The 21,446-nt window shown below is 41.3% G+C and overlaps 1 protein-coding gene across 1 annotated transcript in view; it reads right to left on the reverse strand.

Moving 5' to 3' along the window:
- The window catches only part of LOC128690241 (uncharacterized), a 59,871-nt gene extending 38,664 nt beyond the window's left edge, over positions 1–21,207 (reverse strand). Inside the window, exons 1-2 of the mRNA XM_070101393.1 lie at positions 21,057–21,207; positions 12,887–13,062 (exon numbers count right to left, since the gene is read on the reverse strand). Of these exons, the coding sequence (XP_069957494.1) occupies positions 12,887–13,062; positions 21,057–21,207 (327 nt within the window). The remainder of the gene's footprint in view (positions 1–12,886; positions 13,063–21,056) is intronic.
- Between the last annotated feature and the right edge of the window lie 239 nt (positions 21,208–21,446).

Below are 21,446 nucleotides of genomic sequence, written 5' to 3' on the forward strand. Positions count from 1 at the left end.
TCACCGATACTATCCTCATCCTCAAGTATCCCGTCACAAAAGAGCTTTAAGAGAGCCCCTGTTGGCGAATTTCTTGACCTCAGAGACAGACAAACACGTGCTTCTGATGGTCGATAACTTGATGCAGTAATGAACGCATATCCATTGCTAATAAAACTGCAGAGATAGACTCAAATTCTTTCAGTGAGTACATCTTATGCCTAACCTATCCATGTGTCCTCTATGGGTCAGAATTCATTAATGCCACAATGCAGGATCTTCGCAGAAGGTTCAGCATTCATCAAGTCCCCATAGCTACATGTTATCTCTTGAGCAAAATCGTAAAATCCTAGAGGTGCTAAGAGAGCCAACAGTCCATGTTACACCACATGGAACTACGCCATTCCAGATGTGCTGAGCACAGCAGAACAGTAGCTTGACTGTTGACACTTTAGAATTGTGTTGGTACGACAAGGTTTACCATTCCAATTTTGTTCGCTCCACCTCATCCAGTCTATGATTTGGAATATTTCAGAGAGACTAAGGGGAAAATCTTAAGGAAATAGATAAGGTTAGTACGACAAGGAATGCGATCGCTAAATAGAGTAACGTCGTACGAGGTTGTAAAGTCATGTTGCAAAATTTCGCTCCAGACCTGGCATGAACAAGCTAGTTCCCTATTTTGCCATTTCTTATCGTATCTTATGAGAGTTTCAAGTTCAAGGCGAAGGAGATTACCAGTAGTGCAATTAGAGAATCCAGTGGTACTACTGGCAACGTTCAAGCCGAAGCCGAGCTGAAAGAACGAGCGTTGGGACACCACAACCAGAAAACTATTATTCCAGCTGACACACGACAACAATCTGCCTTACGATCTACGACCAAGGACAGAGTATATTTCTGTGACAATGATACATCCCATGACTTGCCCGACCTATACTGACTACATTGTCTTCTCTCTGAAATAGATATAAACACTCATACGCTTTACAATCAGTTAATGTTCACATGTTGGAGTTACAGTGTACAACACTGTTCATATACTTCACACACACACACACATTATATATATATATATATATATATATATATATATATATATATATATATATATATATATATATATATATATATATATATATATATATATATATATAATATATATATATAATATATATATATTCTATTTGTTTATGTATATCCACTGAATCTTCCTTGCAAATTCCGTAATTGCAATTTTTCATCTCTTATGCAGTATGTAACTACGAGTATATGATGTGTGTCGTGGGCCAGGGCAGTACCACCCTCGTGTGTGACATATCACACCCTTGGAAATGTTGCTGCCTGGCATTGATTTACAAATGTGAAGACGCATCTATGTCCCTTGTCTTGCAGACAATGCCTGATGTCCTATGCAGCCCAGCTAGCATACCGGTGATGTCATGAGGCTCACTTGAGCCATCCATCTCTATCTCGCCAGCAATTCCAACTTCTTTTCCTCTTTCACAGCTAACATTGAAGAATTCTTGAAGACCCTGGTATTGAGTTTGCAATTTTTTTTTATATAAAGAATAATCCAGAACCACGTTCTACAGAGTATTTCAGTTTTCGGTTGCTGCATACCAGTTGTGTCTGGCTGGGTTAACTGGGTTAGCATAGTTTAGGCAGACACGTGAGCAAACACTAGGACATGTTAATTAGAAAACATTTCGGTTCTGGGACCTTGATCGTTATCTATTATCAAGGTTTATACCAATGTAAACATACTCCATGCAGCATTTCTTACTTAACACCAATCCTGTGGGTTTATGTCTGTGATCCCTGTGCTGCCCAGCAGCTCAAGATACACTCTCTGTGCCTAGTCTTCTACGACTGACCTTCACTCTATTCACATGTCCCTCTCCGAAAACCTGGCTCTGGCTCCCTCTACATGCTCAGTCTGGTGTTACCTTTCGTAGATATACTTCCTGCAGTCAGTCATGCTTGCCACTGCCCTACTCTGCTACCTAACACGTCAGTTCTCAAACTTGTCCAGTCATGCACCTCTACAACTCTAAAACGACACACCCGAATGATCTGCATTACTAAGAAACATGGCTAACGTTCCTGCTGGCCACCTGATGCTAAAAGGTACGGCAGTGTAGTGGATAAGGCTTAGGGTCCCCTGCTCTTATGGACTTCTATTATATATACTTCTTGATATGAAGCCAATGATTCTGTTATTCTAATTAATGCACTGTTGTTGTCTTGGTTTCAGATTACCGCTAACCAGAACTCCTAAATCCTTTTCGCAATCAGTAATATTAAGATATGCCTTGGTTCGATTCTCTATCATGCTGCTCTCTCTCTCTCTCATATATATATATATATATATATATATATATATATATATATATATATATATATATATATATATATATATATATATATATATATATATATATATATATATATATATATATATATCCCTAATTTAATTATGAACAGGTCTCATTGTAAATGACTCACGAAATCATAATGACACGATTATAAACAAACCATACCATGGGTGGGGTTAGAACCCGTGGTATGGTTTGTTTCTCACTGTAAATACCTGAATAAGATTTCAGTGCAGCAAATAGCCCAATCTAGTGCAGAATTTTGATGTAAATAGTGAAATTGTTGCGGCGTTTGTGTGAATGTTGTGGATAGCAGGGAGATGGTGGATGTGTGAATGTTGTGGATAGCAGAGAGATGGTGGATGTGTGAATGTTGTGGATAGCAGGGAGATGGTGGATGTGTGAATGTTGTGGATAGCAGAGAGATGGTGGATGTGTGAATGTTGTGGATAGCAGGGAGATGGTGGATGTGTGAATGTTGTGGATAGCAGGGAGATGGTGGATGTGTGAATGTTGTGGATAGCAGAGAGATGGTGGATGTGTGAATGTTGTGGATAGCAGAGAGATGGTGGATGTGTGAATGTTGTGGATAGCAGGGAGATGATGGATGTGTGAATGTTGTGGATAGCAGAGAGATGGTGGATGTGTGAATGTTGTGGATAGCAGGGAGACGGTGGATGTGTGAATGTTGTGGATAGCAGGGAGATGGTGGATGTGGGAAATGGAGAGTGAAAGAGAGGTTTAACGTGCTTGTGTACCCGCGAAGACTATCATTTAAACCATGAAAAACTTTGTTATTCACACCTATCTCTAGCACCATGCACCCAGATATCTTAAAAATAAATGCACGTTGATGTATGGAAGAATCAAGGTCGAGTTGGCAGTGTGGAGCTGAGTATAATGAGTCACCAGCCAGCGTCACCCTCCCACTCGCCGCATGAGAGGGCGAGTGGAGTGGGGTGTAGTAAGTCTATTCAGGTATACACAAAAACAGTTACATAAATTATCATACATGGCAGCATATGTGTAGAGAACCTGGGATAACCCAAACAAGTCAGAGTGACTTATTTCCATTGGAGCCCATGTCATTGGGGCCCAGGTCCATATCACTGGGGCCCAGGTCCATATCACTGGGGCCCAGGTCCATATCACTGGGACCCAGGTCCATATCACTGGGGCCCAGGTCCATATCACTGGGGCCAAGGTCCATATCACTGGGACCCAGGTTCAGATCACTGGAGCCCAGGTCCATATCACTGGGGCCCAGGCCCATATCATTGGGGTCCAGGTCCATATCACTGGGGCCCAGGTCCATATCACTGGGGCCCAGGTCCATATCACTGGGGCCCAGGTCCATATCACTGGGGCCAAGGTCCATATCACTGGGGCACAGGTCCATATCATTGGGGCCCAGGTCCATATCACTGGGGCTCAGGTCCAGATCACTGGGGCCCAGGTCCTGATCACTGAGGCCCAGGTCCAGATCACTGAGGCCCAGGTCCAGATCACTGAGGCCCAGGTCCAGATCACTGAGGCCCAGGTCCAGATCACTGAGGCCCAGGTCCAGATCACTGAGGCCCAGGTCCAGATCACTGAGGCCCAGGTCCAGATCACTGGGGCCCAGGTCCAGATCACTGGGGCCCAGGTCCAGATCATTTGGCCAAAGACACAAGATGTCATTCATATATCCGAGCCATTTAGCCTCACAGGACAGGACGTCTTTCAACAGCTTAGCCTCAAGAACCTCCATAAACAGATTGCTTAATAAGGAAGTCGATAAATTTCTCATAGCCATTTACTGCCCTTGATTGTAATATTTCCCTTCAAATTCAGACTTACAATCAACTACACACAAGTTAATCAACTCAGTAATGATATCAGGAACTCTGGTGAACAACACCGTGATTTCAAAAATTACTTTTCTAAACTCATTAGCCATAACATTTTGCAATTTGTCAATAAGTTCAACTTTTTTTTTTTGCAGGCTTCAGAGATGTTGCCAAGCAATGGAGTTAATACTGACAAACTACTTAGGTAATAATAGTCTTGCTACAAAACCAGGCTTGTGGGTGTTAATCAAACCGTATATATAAGGGAGTGTCGCCGACCTAGCTGGTAACTCTTTAACCAGTTCCTCAATACCTCTCAGTGAGGTTCTAAGTTCTTTATTCAACTTAATATTAAACTGGTCCAATGTGTTCCTATTAAGTGGCGCATAAGTATCCCTGTCTTCTAGAAAAATGCTAATTTTTTCCGGTATAATCTGCCTTACCCATAATTACTATAGCATTTGCTTTGTTTGCTTTCGTAAGGTGAAGTCCAGGATCTTTACTTAATTCATGGTATAACTTGACGTATCTTTGACGATTATTCTGTTTCACAGGTCTGAGCTAGATCACAGGCCAAGAGCTGTCATTCAATTCCTTCTTGTATCGCTTGTTCGCGATTATATATATATATATATATATATATATATATATATATATATATATATATATATATATATATATATATATATATATATATAGTCCTCACTCCAGTAAAGGCAGTGCTCGGGGAACGTTACTTGTTTGTACTCCTCTTTTCTGCAATTTTCCAAGCTCCTGATGATGTGTTGATTGCAACACGAAAGACCTAGAGCTATCACTCTACTTTCCCCCCTCACACACACACATGCAACACACACACACACACACACAACACACACACACACACACACACACACACACACACACACACACACACACACACACACACACAACACACACATGCAACACACACATACAACACACACACACACACACAACACACAAACACACACACACACACACACACACAACACACACACACACAACACACACAACACACACACACAACACACACACACAACACACAAAACACACACAAAACACACACAACACACACAAAACACACAACACACACACACAACACACACAAAACACACACAACACACACACACACACACACACACACACACACACACACACACACACAAAACACACACACAACACACACACAACACACACAACACACACACACACACAACACACAAAACACACACACAACACACACAAAACACACACACACACACACACACAACACACACACACACACAACACACACAAAACACACACAACACACACAAAACACACACACAACACACACGCAATACACAACACACACACACACACACACACACACACACAAACACACAACACACAACACACACACACAACACACAACACACACACAACACACAACACACACAACACACACACGCAACACACAACACGCACACAATACACACACGCAACACACAACTATATATATATATATATATATATATATATATATATATATATATATATATATATATATATATATATATATATATACATATATATATATATATATATATATATATATATATATATATATATATATATATATATATATATATATATATATATATATATATATAGTGTATGGTAGAGTTATTATTGAAAGAATTAAAATTAAGACGGAGAATAGGATAGCAGATGAACAAGGAGGCTTTAGGAAAGGTAGGGGGTGTGTGGACCAGGTGTTTACAGTGAAACATATAAGTGAACAGTATTTAGATAAGGCTAAAGAGGTCTTTGTGGCATTTATGGATTTGGAAAAGGCGTATGACAGGGTGGATAGGGGGGCAATGTGGCAGATGTTGCAAGTGTATGGTGTAGGAGGTAGGTTACTGAAAGCAGTGAAGAGTTTTTACGAGGATAGTGAGGTTCAAGTTAGAGTATGTAGGAAAGAGGGAAATTTTTTCCCAGTAAAAGTAGGCCTTAGACAAGGATGTGTGATGTCACCGTGGTTGTTTAATATATTTATAGATGGGGTTGTAAGAGAAGTAAATGCGAGGGTCTTGGCAAGAGGTGTGGAGTTAAAAGATAAAGAATCACACACAAAGTGGGAGTTGTCACAGCTGCTCTTTGCTGATGACACTGTGCTCTTGGGAGATTCTGAAGAGAAGTTGCAGAGATTGGTGGATGAATTTGGTAGGGTGTGCAAAAGAAGAAAATTAAAGGTGAATACAGGAAAGAGTAAGGTTATGAGGATAACAAAAAGATTAGGTGATGAAAGATTGAATATCAGATTGGAGGGAGAGAGTATGGAGGAGGTGAATGTATTCAGATATTTGGGAGTGGACGTGTCAGCGGATGGGTCTATGAAAGATGAGGTGAATCATAGAATTGATGAGGGGAAAAGAGTGAGTGGTGCACTTAGGAGTCTGTGGAGACAAAGAACTTTGTCCTTGGAGGCAAAGAGGGGAATGTATGAGAGTATAGTTTTACCAACGCTCTTATATGGGTGTGAAGCATGGGTGATGAATGTTGCAGCGAGGAGAAGGCTGGAGGCAGTGGAGATGTCATGTCTGAGGGCAATGTGTGGTGTGAATATAATGCAGAGAATTCGTAGTTTGGAAGTTAGGAGGAGGTGCGGGATTACCAAAACTGTTGTCCAGAGGGCTGAGGAAGGGTTGTTGAGGTGGTTCGGACATGTAGAGAGAATGGAGCGAAACAGAATGACTTCAAGAGTGTATCAGTCTGTAGTGGAAGGAAGGCGGGGTAGGGGTCGGCCTAGGAAAGGTTGGAGAGAGGGGGTAAAGGAAGTTTTGTGTGCGAGGGGCTTGGACTTCCAGCAGGCATGCGTGAGCGTGTTTGATAGGAGTGAATGGAGACAAATGGTTTTTAATACTTGACGTGCTGTTGGAGTGTGAGCAAAGTAACATTTATGAAGGGGTTCAGGGAAACCGGCAGGCCGGACTTGAGTCCTGGAGATGGGAAGTACAGTGCCTGCACTCTGAAGGAGGGGTGTTAATGTTGCAGTTTAAAAACTGTAGTGTAAAGCACCCTTCTGGCAAGACAGTGATGGAGTGAATGATGGTGAAAGTTTTTCTTTTTCGGGCCACTCTGCCTTGGTGGGAATCGGCCAGTGTGATAATAAAAATAATATATATATTTATATATATATATATATATATATATATATATATATATATATATATATATATATATATATATATATATATATAAGCATTGTCTCTACGTCCACAGCAGGACTCGAACCTGCTAACTCTGTATCAGAGTCCACAGTACTTTACAGTACTTAATTTCGCCTGTTTGCGAATTGTTAAACATTTCAAATCTCTTTCGTTGTCTACTGCATGTGGCAGGATTCGATGAAATAACTTTCAAAACGAGCTTGGTGCCCGGGGGTATGGTGCCCGGGGGTATGGGGAAACATCGCTTAGCCTCGGCTAAGCGTCCATACTTATCGCGGGTCTAGCTCCATGGTAAAGTACTGTGGACTCTGATATAGAGTTAGCAGGTTCGAGTCCTGCTGTGGACGTAGAGACAATGTAAATAATTTCGCCTGTTTGCGAATATATGCAAGGAATTCGCAAGAGCAGGCGATATATGCACAAACACTGATCTCTGGCCGAAGGAGACTCGAACCTACGAACCTTGTGTATATTTCGCCTGCTCTTGCGAATTCCTTGCATTGTTAAAATCTCTAGTTGGTCGATGCATGCAGGGGATGAGATGAAAAGGCTGCCTTGGATCAACGTCTAGCGTAAGCTGGACGCCAAGGTATTGGTCCAGTGTGGTGAGAATGGTAAAGCACTGCGTACCTTGTACCAGGGTTCGTAGGTTCGAGTCTCCTTCGGCCAGAGATCAGTGTTTATATATATATTCTCGTTGTTGACGACAAACGTATGTCATCTCCCACCCAAATTTTGCCTCACTCAACACCATTGTTAACGAAGAGCTAAAAAAATATCGACCTAGATGACTGCTAATTAACTTACACTAAACACTGACAAAACCTTCTATATTATTTTTGGTAAGAGAACAGTTGTTGCACAACTGAATATTAAGATCGACAACACTCTTATTGCTAAACATAATGAGGGCAAATTCCTGGGCCTACACCTTGACAGCAACCTGAATTTCAGCGCCCATATCCATCACATAGCAAAAAATGTATCCAAAACGGTTGGGATCCTCTCTAAGATACGTTACTATGTACCACAATCAGCACTACTCACACTATACTATTCGTTCATCTATCCCTACCTCACCTATGCAATTTGTACTTGGGGATCAACAGCACCAACACACCTAAAGCTAATAATAACCCAACAAAAAGCCATAGTAAGAATTATCACACAATCCAATGCTAGGCAACTCCCCCCCCCCTCTTCAAAAACCTAAACTTACTGTGCAGAACATTCACACTTACTACTGTGCAACCTACATAGAACCATAAACTCCAATATTAACCCTGAACTATAACGCTTTCTTGATAGTTGTGACAGGACCCACAGGCACAATTCCAGACACAAAAAATCTCTATGACAGTCACCGTGTCCGGCTAAATCTATATATAAATTCAATATACATAAAAGGGCCTAAAATCTGGAACTTATCTCCCTAACACACCTCACCATCAGCTAATTATATCAAAACCACGTATTCTCTTATTCATATCATGAACCCATCCAAAATAAAACAGATTTACTCTCGAAATCTGTGATTCCCTTAATTTACACTTACACTCACCCAAATGACTGTAAACAAAAAATTCCTGATACAACTACTGCTTAATAAATCTTAAGTTAAGTTATCTCCAGGTAAACTCCAGGTAAGTTTGCCTAAGAAACTCCCAATATAGGAACTTTTACAGAAACTGTGTATCATACCAAGACTTATCATTCCCATAACTAAATTTACTGTTTTATTGTTGTATGTTTTCTACCTCATTATTTTAAATCTTATTTATTGCTTTAGTTACCCAGTATGTAATAAGATATATTAAAATGTACTGCTCCATAACCTGTGTCAATATAGAGTAAGAATTAGGATTAGTCTGCCCGAAATGCCTAGGCCTGCTAGAGGCCTTCTTTGTAATTAATATTTTGTAATATGTAAATCATTCATTGTAAGCTTTGCAAGGAAATAAATATTTATTATTATTTTTTATTAACACATCTGCCGATTCCCACCTAGGTAGGGTGACCCACCAAGGTAGGGTGACCCAACAGGGTAGGGTGACCCACCAAGGTAGGGTGACCCAACAAGGTAGGGTGACCCAACAAGGTAGGGTGACCCACCAAGGTAGGGTGACCCACCAAGGTAGGGTGACCCAACAAGGTAGGGTGACCCACCAAGGCAGGGTGACCCACAAAGGCAGGGTGACCCACCAAGGCAGGGTGACCCACCAAGGTAGGGTGACCCACCAAGGCAGGGTGACCCACCAAGGCAGAGTGACCCACCAAGGCAGGGTGACCCACCAAGGTAGGGTGACCCACCAAGGTAGGGTGACCCACCAAGGCAGGGTGACCCACAAAGGCAGGGTGACCCACCAAGGCAGGGTGACCCACCAAGGTAGGGTGACCCACCAAGGCAGGGTGACCCACCAAGGAAGGGTGACCCACCAAGGTAGGGTGACCCACCAAGGTAGGGTGACCCACCAAGGTAGGGTGACCCACCAAGGTAGGGTGACCCACCAAGGTAGGGTGACCCACCAAGGCAGGGTGACCCACCAAGGAAGGGTGACCCACCAAGGTAGGGTGACCCACCAAGGCAGGGTGACCCACCAAGGTAGGGTGACCCACCAAGGCAGGGTGACCCACCAAGGCAGGGTGACCCACCAAGGTAGGGTGACCCACCAAGGCAGGGTGACCCACCAAGGTAGGGTGACCCACCAAGGTAGGGTGACCCACCAAGGTAGGGTGACCCACCAAGGTAGGGTGACCCACCAAGGTAGGGTGACCCACCAAGGTAGGGTGACCCACCAAGGCAGGGTGACCCACCAAGGTAGGGTGACCCACCAAGGTAGGGTGACCCACCAAGGTAGGGTGACCCACCAAGGTAGGGTGACCCACCAAGGCAGGGTGACCCACCAAGGCAGGGTGACCCACCAAGGCAGGGTGACCCACTGAGGTAGGGTGGCCCGAGAAAGAAAAACTTTCATCATTCACTCCATCACTGTCTTGCCAGAGGGATGCTTTACACTACAGTTATAAAACTGCAACATTAACACCCCTCCTTCAGAGTGCAGACACTGTACTTCCCATCTCCAGGACTCAAGTCCGGCCTGCCGGTTTCCCTGAATCCCTTCATAAATGTTTCTTTGCTCACACTCCAACAGCACGTCAAGTATTAAAACCCATTTGTGTTCATTCACTCCTCTCAAATACGCTCATGCACGCTCGCTGGAAGTCCAAGCCCCTCGCACACAAAACCTTCTGTAAACCCTCCCTCCGACCTTTCCCTATGCCGACCCCTACCCCGCCTTCCCTCAACTAGAGATTTAAATATTCTCGAAGTCATTCTGTTTTGTTCCATTCTCTCTACATGTCCGAACCACCTCAACAACCCCTCCTCTGCAGACCCATCTGCTGACACGTCCACTCGTAAATATCTGAATACATTCACCTCCTCCATACTCTCTCCTTCCAATCTGATATCCAAACTTTCATCACCTAATCTTTTTGTTATCCTCATAACCTTACTCTTTCCTATATTCACTTTTAATTTTCTTCGTTTACATACCCAGCCAAATTCATCCACCAACCTCTGCAACTTCTCTTCAGAATCTCCCAGTAGCACAGTGTCATCAGCAAAGAGCAACGGTGACAACTCCCACTTTGTGTTTGATTCTTTGTCTTTTAACTCCATACCTCTTACCAAGACCCTAGTATTCACTTCTTTTACAACTCCATCTATAAATATATTAAACAACCACGGTGACCTCACACATCCTTGTCTAAGGCCTACTTTTATTGGGAAATAATCTCCCTTTCTCCTACATACTCTAACTTGAGCCTCACTATCCTAGTAAAAACTCTTCACTGCTTTCAGTAGCCTACCTCCTACACCATACACCTGCAACATCTGCCACATTGCCCCCCTATCCACCCTGTCATACGCCTTTTCCAAATCCATAAATGCATAACAAATAACAAAAAAGGGCACAATACCGTGACTGGAACGATACACAAATAACCCGCACATAAAAGAGAGAAGCTTACGACGACGTTTCGGTCGTCGTAAGCTTCTCTCTTTTATGTGCGGGTTATTTGTGTATCCATAAATGCCACAAAGACCTCTTTAGCCTTATCTAAATACTGTTCACCTATATGTTTCACTGTAAACACTTGGTCTACACACCCCCTACCTTTCCTAAAGCCTCCTTGTTCATCTGCTATCCTACTCTGTCTTACTCTTAATTCTTTCAATAATAACTCTACCATACACTTTACCAGGTATACTCAACAGATTTATTCCCCTATAATTTTTGCACTCTCTTTTATCCCCTTTGCATTTATACAAAGGAACTATGCATGCTAGGGTGGGGGGGGGGTCATTGGGCTAATCCGGGGAAGACATGGACCTGCTCCGTATGGGTCAGTAGGCCTGTTGCAGTGTTCCTTCTTTCTTATGTTCTTATGCTCTCTGCCAGTCCTTAGGTACCTTACCTCTTCTATATGTTTATTAAATAATAGCACCAACCTTCCCAAAACTATATCCCTTCCTGTTCTTTACATTATTTATCATAATATAGTGGAACCCCGGTTAACGATATTTTTTCACTCCATAAGTATGTTCAGGTGCCAGTACTGACCGAATTTATTCCCATAAGGAATATTGTGAAGTAGATTAGTCCATTTCAGACCCCCAAACATACACGTACAAACGCACTTACATAAATACACTTACATAATTGATCGCATTCGGAGGTGATCGTTATGCGGGGGGTCCACTGTATATATATATATATATATATATATATATATATATATATATATATATATATATATATATATATATATATATATATATATATATATATATATATATATAATATATATATATATATATATATATATATATATATATATATATATATATATATATATATATACATATATACATATATACATATACATTATATATATATATATATATATATATATATATATATATATATATATATATATATATTTATATATATTTCAGGCAGAGAGTTGCAGATTTTAGGTCCCTTTATGTACATTGAATTTTTGTATAGATTTAGTCGGACACGGGAAATGTCATAGTGATTTTTGTGTCAGGTATTATGTCTGTGGGTCCTGTCAACTATCAAGATGCACGCAGACTGTGTAGGTTTGAATCCTGCTGTGCACTGAGAAATGAGAGATAATGAGGTGGGAAGTACAGTGCCTGCGCTCTGAAGGAGGGGTGTTGATATATTGCAGTTTAATATCTGAAGTGTAGGCACGCCTCTGGAAAGACAGTGATGGAGTGAATAATGACGATAGTGTTTCTACTTTCTCGGGTCACCTTATGTTGGTGGGAAATGGCCGATATGTTAATAGAAAAAAAAATTACTGCATATATAAACCGTATACACTTCAGTGCAAATATCGATCAAAATAATCATAAATCCACCAAATTTACCTCAAGATGGGCAAAGTAAACAGAGAGTTGAGTCAAAGATTGTTGATATGCAGGATCCCACGTGAGGTTCTTAGCCACCACCTCCCCAGCCATCACGGTGTCCAAGTCTAAAGATCGTCCTTCTAATGGTGCCATTGAAGGCAGTGCCAAGCTAATTGGCACCAGTAACTGAAAGGCTGGAAAGAGTACAAAGGGGGAAATTTAAAAGCTAACATTACGTGAACATGAAGACCTGGTCTTAACACCGTCTTAAAGCTAACATTACGTGAACATGAAGACCTGGTCTTAACACCGTCTTAAAGCTAACATTACGTGAACGTGAAGACCTGGTCTTAACACAGTCTTAAAGCTAACATTAGATGAACATAAAGACCAGGTCTTAGCACCGTCTTAAAGCTGACATTACGTTAACATGATAACCCGGTCTTAACACCGTCTTGAGTGATATGTTAAACACCTAACAACACCATCTGAAGTGATATGTTAAACACCTGACAACATCAACACATAAGCTACAGATATTCTCGAAGTGCAACATTCGGGAAAGATATAAAAAATACATTTGCCAGAACAAGACTTACAAAGACAATAAGATCAACAAAACGCTAGTGAAGGATCACCAAACTGCTGGTGAAGAGTCAACAAGAGACTGTTGAATGGTCACTATGACGGTGGTGAAGGATAAACACGGTAGTAGTGAAGCTGTATCAAGGTAACAGTTGTTAAGAACACAGGTACAATTAAGTCTGTGATACTAAGCTAGGGGTTCCCAACCAGGGGGTGCGAGACATCATTCCAGGGGTGCGAGAAGCGTCCTTCTTAATAACAGGAAATTCATTCACTGTCATAGTAAAATTACCAGCCTTTTGATTTTATTATCTTGTACATATTTAAAGAAAGTAACTATTTTTTGTATGGTATATTCAAATGTTAATCGGAGACATCCATTTTTGTCCATATGTTTGATTTTTTTACTTATTAAAAAAATAAAATTCCTTTCTAAAGGTTTGACACCTAGTTCTTGATTTGACTTTTTTGTATATATTTCAAGCAAGAGTTATTATTTTTGTAAGGTGTATTCAAATATTCTGTGATATGTTTCTTTTCTGTAAGTCTGATTTTTGTTCACATATTATATTAGAAAGTAAAATAAATATCTTTTGATAAAATTTAGTATGATTCCACATCGTTTATCCTTGAACAAAGTTTAAATTGTAGGGGGGGGGGCGAGGTTAGAGCAAAAATTTTATAGGGGAGCGGGAGTAAGATTATTATTGTTATTATGATCAAAGGGGAAGCGCTAAACCCGGAGGATTATACAGCGCCTGGGGGGGGATGTGGAAGGCATTCAGGCTTAATTTGGGGAACTGGAGCACAGATCCAATTCCCTAAATCAAGAGCCCCTCACCAACATCAAGGAACCTTCCTTGAGGGGAGCGGGAGTAAGAGAAGGTTGGGAACCACTGTACTAGGCTATAAGATAGGTTACTTGTACAGCAGTGTAATAGTAAGAGAAGGTTGGGAACCACTGTACTAGGCTATAAGATAGGTTACTTGTACAGCAGTGTAGTAGTAAGAGAAAGTTGGGAACCACTGTACTAGGCTATAAGATATGTTACTTGTACAGCAGTGTAGTAGTAAGAGAAGTTTGGGAACCACTGTACTAGGCTATAAGATAGGTTACTTGTACAGCAGTGTAGTAGTAAGAGAAGGTTGGGAACCACTGTACTAGGCCATAAGATAGATTACTTGTACAGCAGTGTAGTAGTAAGAGAAGGTTGGGAACCACTGTACTAGGCTATAAGATAGGTTACTTGTACAGCAGTGTAGTAGTAAGAGAAGGTTGGGAACCACTGTACTAGGCTATAAGATAGATTACTTGTACAGCAGTGTAGTAGTATTTCAAGAAATACCAAACACCGAAAGCAGTTCTTCGAGTTCCTGTATTTTCCCACCACCAATATCAATATTTACAAAGTGTGTAACAGAGCAGCAAGTAACATCCACCATGAGGCCTGGTCTCAGACCGAGCCGCGGGGGCGTTGACCCCTGAAACCCTCTCCAGGTAAACATATGTAATGTATGAGTTTGACTTTGGCTCTTATACTCATGAGACGTCCCAGCAGGTGCTAATCAGCAGGAACTAGAGAGAGACTGACCTCCAGACCTGAGTGTAAGAATAAACTAATTTGTAGTTTAACCCCTTATCCCGACTGTTTGAAACTAATAACTGGTAGTTACCGTATAATTATGGGACCCCAACAGTTATACGACGATAAACCAAAAGGGAATTTCAAATTTTTGGACCCTAAATTTGCATTAATTTTTTGTAAATAAGGTGAGTCAAGCACGAGGCATATCAAAGAGTACTTGTTTCTTATATTATGCCTACGTATTTTATTGCAGATGTCCAGGAAATGTTGAAGATTTAAGTGCTAAGTTTCCTATAAAGATTACACAGAAGTAGGTGTGAATGTCTTGTAAGGTAAATTAAGACTTCTGAATGTGTGTTGCCTGTAACCTTAACGTGTGATTTTTTAAATAGTTGATTTCTGTTTGGTAACTCTCCGTTTTAGGTGGGTTGTTACAAGATTTCGTTCGGATTTTTAACCCTGGAGGGTTAGCCACTCAGGATTATAAAAATGAGTCACCAAGATGCTGGAGAAGAGTCATCAAGGTACTGGTGAATAGTCATCAAGGTACTGGTAAATAGTCATCAAGGCACTGGTGAATAGTCTTCAAGGTACTGGTGAATAGTCATCAAGGAACTGGTGATGAGTCACCAAGTGCTGTGATGTGTCACCAAGGTGTTGATGAAAATTCGTAAAGAGGCTATTGAAAAGTCACCAAAATTCTGGTGAATAGACAAAAAAGTCTTAGGCAAGGGTGTCCATAGCTCGATTGGTAGCGCACTCAGCTCACACACTAAAATCCGTGGTTCGATCCCTGGTGCGAGTGCAAACATTAGGACGTGTTTCCTTAAAACACCTGCTGTCCATGTTAACCTAGCAATAAAATAGGTACCTGGGTGTTAGTGGACTGGTGTGGGTCGCATCCTGGGACAAAACTGACCTAATTTGCGGGAAATGCTCAGCATAACAACATAACATATAGCAGTAAGAGGCCTGAGCTTATTACCACCTGCAGCTCACAAGACTGCCATCCTCACGAGCCCCTTTGTGGGGCGGGACAGATGGCAGACCAGAGGCCTAGCTTCTCCCTGCGAGCCCCGTGAGGGCGGGGACTGTGGCTAGGCCTGGGGACACTTGGTCCCAAAGATGAGGGGGTACTTGTACCTCCTCCCATGGGAGACTTAGGTCTCGAGACACTCCCCAGATAGGGAGCCAAGACCGGGTCACCACTATTGGAAAAGACCCGAGCCGGGAGAATACCGGCGAATAAAAAAAAATATATATAGTAGTATGTCACTGATGTTAGCTATAGTCTGTATACCTTGTATTTATAATTGTAGAATTAATATTATTATTATTATTATTATTATTATTATTATTATTATCAAGGGGGTTGGTGAAGGGCTATTAAAGCGCTGGTGAAGGGTAACTGAGATGCTGTTGAAGGGACATCATCAAGGTGCTGGTGAGAAGTCATCAAGGAGAAAGTGAAGGGTAACTAAGGAGCTGACGAATGATCACTAAGCTGCTGGTGATTATTCACCAAGATCTGACAAACGTCCATCAGGCTGCTGGTGATGTATCATGAAATAACTAGTGAAGGACCCCAGAGTGTGAATTGTCACCAAGTTGTTGGTTAAGAGTCGTCAATGTGCTGGTAAAGTGTGTCTAAGTTGCTAGTGACGCATTACCGAAGTGTTGGTGAAGTGTCACCAGTGTGCTGTTACTGAGTCATGAAAGTGCTGGTGAAGATTCACCAAGGTGATAATGAGTCATGAAAGTGCTGGTGAAGATTCACCAAGGTGATAATGAGTCATCAAAGTGCATGTGAAGATTCACCAAGGTGAAAATGAGTCATGAAAGTGCTGGTGAAGATTCACAAAGGTGATAATGAGTCATGAAAGTGCAGGTGAAGATTCACCAAGGTGAAAATGAGTCATGAAAGTGCTGGTGAAGATTCACCAAGGTGATAATGAGTCATGAAAGTGCAGGTGAAGATTCACCAAGGTGATAATGAGTCATGAAAGTGCTGGTGAAGATTCACCAAGGTGATAATGAGTCATGAAAGTGCAGGTGAAGATTCACCAAGGTGATAATGAGTCATGAAAGTGCAGGTGAAGATTCACCAAGGTGAAAATGAGTCATGAAAGTGCAGGTGAAGATTCACCAAGGTGATAATGAGTCATGAAAGTGCTGGTGAAGATTCACCAAGGTGATAATGAATCATGAAGGTACTGCTGATGAATCATGTAGCTGATAAAGGTCATTAAAGTGCTGGTGAAGGATCACATAGCTGTGGGTGATACGTCATAAAGGTGGTGGTGAAAAAGCAAAGGTGATGGTGAAGAGTCACCAAGATGCCGGTGATAAGTTATCAAGGTACTGGTGAAGAGTCACCAATATAGTGGTGATAAGTATCCAAGGTGCTGGTGAGGTGTATTTAAGAAGCTGATAATGAGTAATCAAGGTGCTAATGAAGGATCGTCAAGGCGATGGTGAAGAGTCACGAAAATACTGGTGAAGAGTCACCACTGTACCTGGTGACGAGTCATCAAGGACCTGGTGAAGGGTCATCAAGGTGCTGGTGATGAGTCATCAATGTACCGGTGAAGAATCATCAAGGTCCCCTTGAGTAATTAAGGTGCTGGTGAAGAGTCATTAATGTACTGGTGAAGAATCATCAAGATTCTAGTGACAACTCATGAAGGTATTGGTGGTAAGTCATCAAGGTAATAGTGGTGATTCATCAAGGTGCTGGTGGTGAGACATCATGGTACTGTTGTCATCAAGGTGCTGGTGATAAGTCACCAAGGTACTACTGGAAAATCATCAAGGTACTGGTGATAAGTCATCAAGGCAGTAGTGGTAAATCAAGGTACTGGTGATAAGTCATCAGGGTACTGATGATAAGCCATCAAGGCAGTAGTGGTAAATCAAGGTACTGGTGATAAGTCATCAAGGTAGCAGTGGTAAATCATCAAGGTACTGGTGATAAGTCATCAGGGTACTGGTGATAAGTCATCAAGGCAGTAGTGGTAAATCAAGGTACTGGTGATAAGTCATCAAGGTAGTGGTAAATCAAGGTACTGGTGATAAGTCAAGGCTACTAGTAGTGGTAAATCATCAAGGTACTGGTGGTGAGTCATCAAGTTAGCAGTGGTAAATCATCAAGGTACTGGTGATAAATCAAGGTAGTGGTAAATCATCAAGGTACTGGTGATGTCATCAAGGCAGTAGTGGTAAATCATCAAAGTACTGGTGATAAGTCATCAAGGCAGTAGTGGTAAATCATCAAGGTACTGGTGATAAGTCATCAAGGTACTGGTGATAAGTCATCAAGGCAGTAGTGGTAAATCATCAAGGTACTGGTGATAAGTCATCAAGGTACTGGTGATAAGTCATCAAGGCAGTAGTGGTAAATCATCAAGGTACTGGTGATAAGTCATCAGGGTACTGGTGATAAGTCATCAAGGCAGTAGTGGTAAATCATCAAGGTACTGGTGATAAGTCATCAAGGTACTGGTGATAAGTCATCAAGGCAGTAGTGGTAAATCATCAAGGTACTGGTGATAAGTCATCAGGGTACTGGTGATAAGTCATCAAGGCAGTAGTGGTAAATCATCAAGGTACTGGTGATAAGTCATCAAGGTACTGGTGATAAGTCATCAAGGTAGTAGTGGTAAATCATCAAGGTACTGGTGACAATTCATCAAGGTAGTAGTAAATCATCAAGGTACTGGTGATAAGTCATCAAGGTACTGGTGCTAAGTCATCAAGGTAGTAGTGGTAAATCATCAAGGTACTCGTGATAAGTCATCAAGGTACTGGTGATAAGTCATCAAGGTAGTAGTGGTAAATCATCAAGGTACTGGTGATAAGTCATCAAGGTAGTACTGGTAAATCATCAAGGTACTGGTGATAAGTCATCAAGGTTGTAGTGATAAGTCATCAAGGTACTGGTGATAAGTCATCAAGGTTGTAGTGGTAAATCATCAAGGTACTGGTGATAATTCATCAAGGTAGTAGTGGTAAATCATCAAGGTACTTGTATAACATCAAAGTAAGTATAAAGAGTGATACAATGAACCAGTTAAGTAATTATTCTGACTTATAATTTACTAGCAACGATAATTTGACTCTCGTAAAGAATTGTTGATCCACAGAGCTGTTGCTGCTCTACCCTTCCTCAAACTCAAATCGAAATTCAAATCTCTATTTCTCTGTGGGTGGTTTACATATTACAAAACAATAATTACAAAGAAGGCCACTAGCATGCCTAGCAAGCCTAGGCATTTCGGGTAGGCTTATAATAATTCTTACTCTATAATTACAAATAATTAAATAAATTTACAACAGTGAGGTAGTTCAGAACATTTAAGAATATAACAATTTGTAAAGTTAGTATTGAGAATGGTTTTGTCTTGGTATGATAAACAGTATCCATAAAACTCCTATATTGGGTATCTCAGGTTAACTTATGACTACCTTGAGATTTATCAGGCAACAGCTATATTTGGAGTTTTATGTTTTAAACAGTCATTTGGGTCAGTGTAGGTGTAAATGAGGAGGATGTGTGTGTGTGTGTGTGTGTGTGTGTGTGTGTGTGTGTGTGTGTGTGTGTGTGTGTGTGTGTGTGTGTGTGTGTGTGTGTGTGTGTGTGTTGTGTGTGTGTGTGTGTGTGTGTGTTGTGTGTGTGTGTTGTGTGTGTGTGTTGTGTGTGTGTGTTGTGTGTATGTGTGTGTGTGTGTGTGTGTGTGTGTGTGTGTGTGTGTGTGTGTGTGTGTGTGTGTGTGTGTGTGTGTGTGTGTGTGTGTGTGTGTGTGTATGAATGGATTGTTTTCATGTAGTTAGCTGATGGTGGGCTGTGTTAGGGAGATATGTTTTTTTGACAAAAGTTTTGGAATGGTGGCTGAGTCTGCAGTTGTAGAGTTTTCAGGCAGACAGTTCCAGATTTTAGGTCTTTTAATGTAAATTGAACATTTGTATAGATTTAGCCGGACACGGTGACTGTCATAGAGATTTTTTGTGTCTGGTATTGTGCCTGTGGGTCCTGTCACAACTATCAAGAAAGCTTTATAGTTCAGGTTAATATTGGAATTTATGGTTCTATGTAGGTTGCACAGTAGTAAGTGTGGATGTTCTGCACAGTAAGTTTAGGTTTTTGAAGAGTGGAGGGGGGAGTTGCCTAGCATTGTATTGTGTGATAATTCTTACCATGGCTTTTTGTTGGATTATTATTAGCTTTAGGTGTGTTGGTGCTGTTGATCCCCAAGTACAAATAGCATAGGTGAGGTAGGGATAGGTGAGTGAATAGTATAGTGCGAGTAGTGCTGATTGTGGTACGTTATAACGTATCTTAGAGAGGATCCCAACCGATTTGGGTACTTTTTTTTGCTATGTGTTGGATATGGGTGTTGAAATTCAGGTTGCTGTTAAGGTGTAGGCCCAGGAATTTGCCCTCATTATGTTTAGCAATAAGAGTGTTGTCGATCTTAATATTCAGTTGTGAAACACCTGTTCTGTTACCAAACATAATATAGGTTTTGTCAGTGTTAAGTGTAAGTTCATTGGCAGTCATCCAAGTTGATATATTTTGTAGTTCTTCATTAACAATGGTGTTGAGGCAAGATTTTGGGGGGAGGGGAGATGACATAAGTCTTGTCGTCAGCAAAGAGAATTGGTTTCAGGTGTTATGATACATTGGGAGGATCATTGATATATAAGAGGAAGAGCAAGGGACAAAGGACACTTCCCAAGTGGCCATGTAGATGAGGTTGAGTCCTTAATGGAGACATATTGATACCTGTTAGTGAGGTAGGATTTGAGATATACAAGTGCGTGATCTTTTATACCGTAATGGTCAAGTTCTTGGAGTAAGATGCCGTGGTCTACTGTATCAAAAGCTTTCCTCCCCACAGGTTCCATTCTCCCAGGAGTTGCAATCTTGCACGAATTTATCACTTCGCCACACAAATAATAATAGTAACCTAGCTAAAAAAAAATATACCGAGTTGGTCAGAGATATTGAGTCAACTCACCCAGAAGGATAGGCGCGTCAGTGTTGAAGAAAATATATCGTTTGTTTCTTGGTGTCTTCCCCGCAGACGCTGCTGCCCCCGCAGACGCTGCTGCCCCCGCAGACGCTGCTGCCCCCGCTAACACCATCACCAGACGCACTCGTAGTCTCATCTAGAAAGGGAAACACCTCACTACTGATTACTACTCTAGACAACACTATGTATCGCACCTTGGATATTTACACAAGGTTATATACGTATACTGAGTGGTGTATGACCCTCAGTCTGCATATACCAAGAGATGTATCTATCAGTATATATACACTGAGAGGTGTATGTCCTTCAATTATATATACCGAAGAGTGTATAACGCATTACATCCACTGAATGATGTACGTTTACACTGTGTAA

The sequence above is a fragment of the Cherax quadricarinatus genome, chromosome 76 (genome assembly GCF_038502225.1).
Source record: "Cherax quadricarinatus isolate ZL_2023a chromosome 76, ASM3850222v1, whole genome shotgun sequence".
Classification (NCBI taxonomy): Eukaryota; Metazoa; Arthropoda; class Malacostraca; order Decapoda; family Parastacidae; genus Cherax; species Cherax quadricarinatus.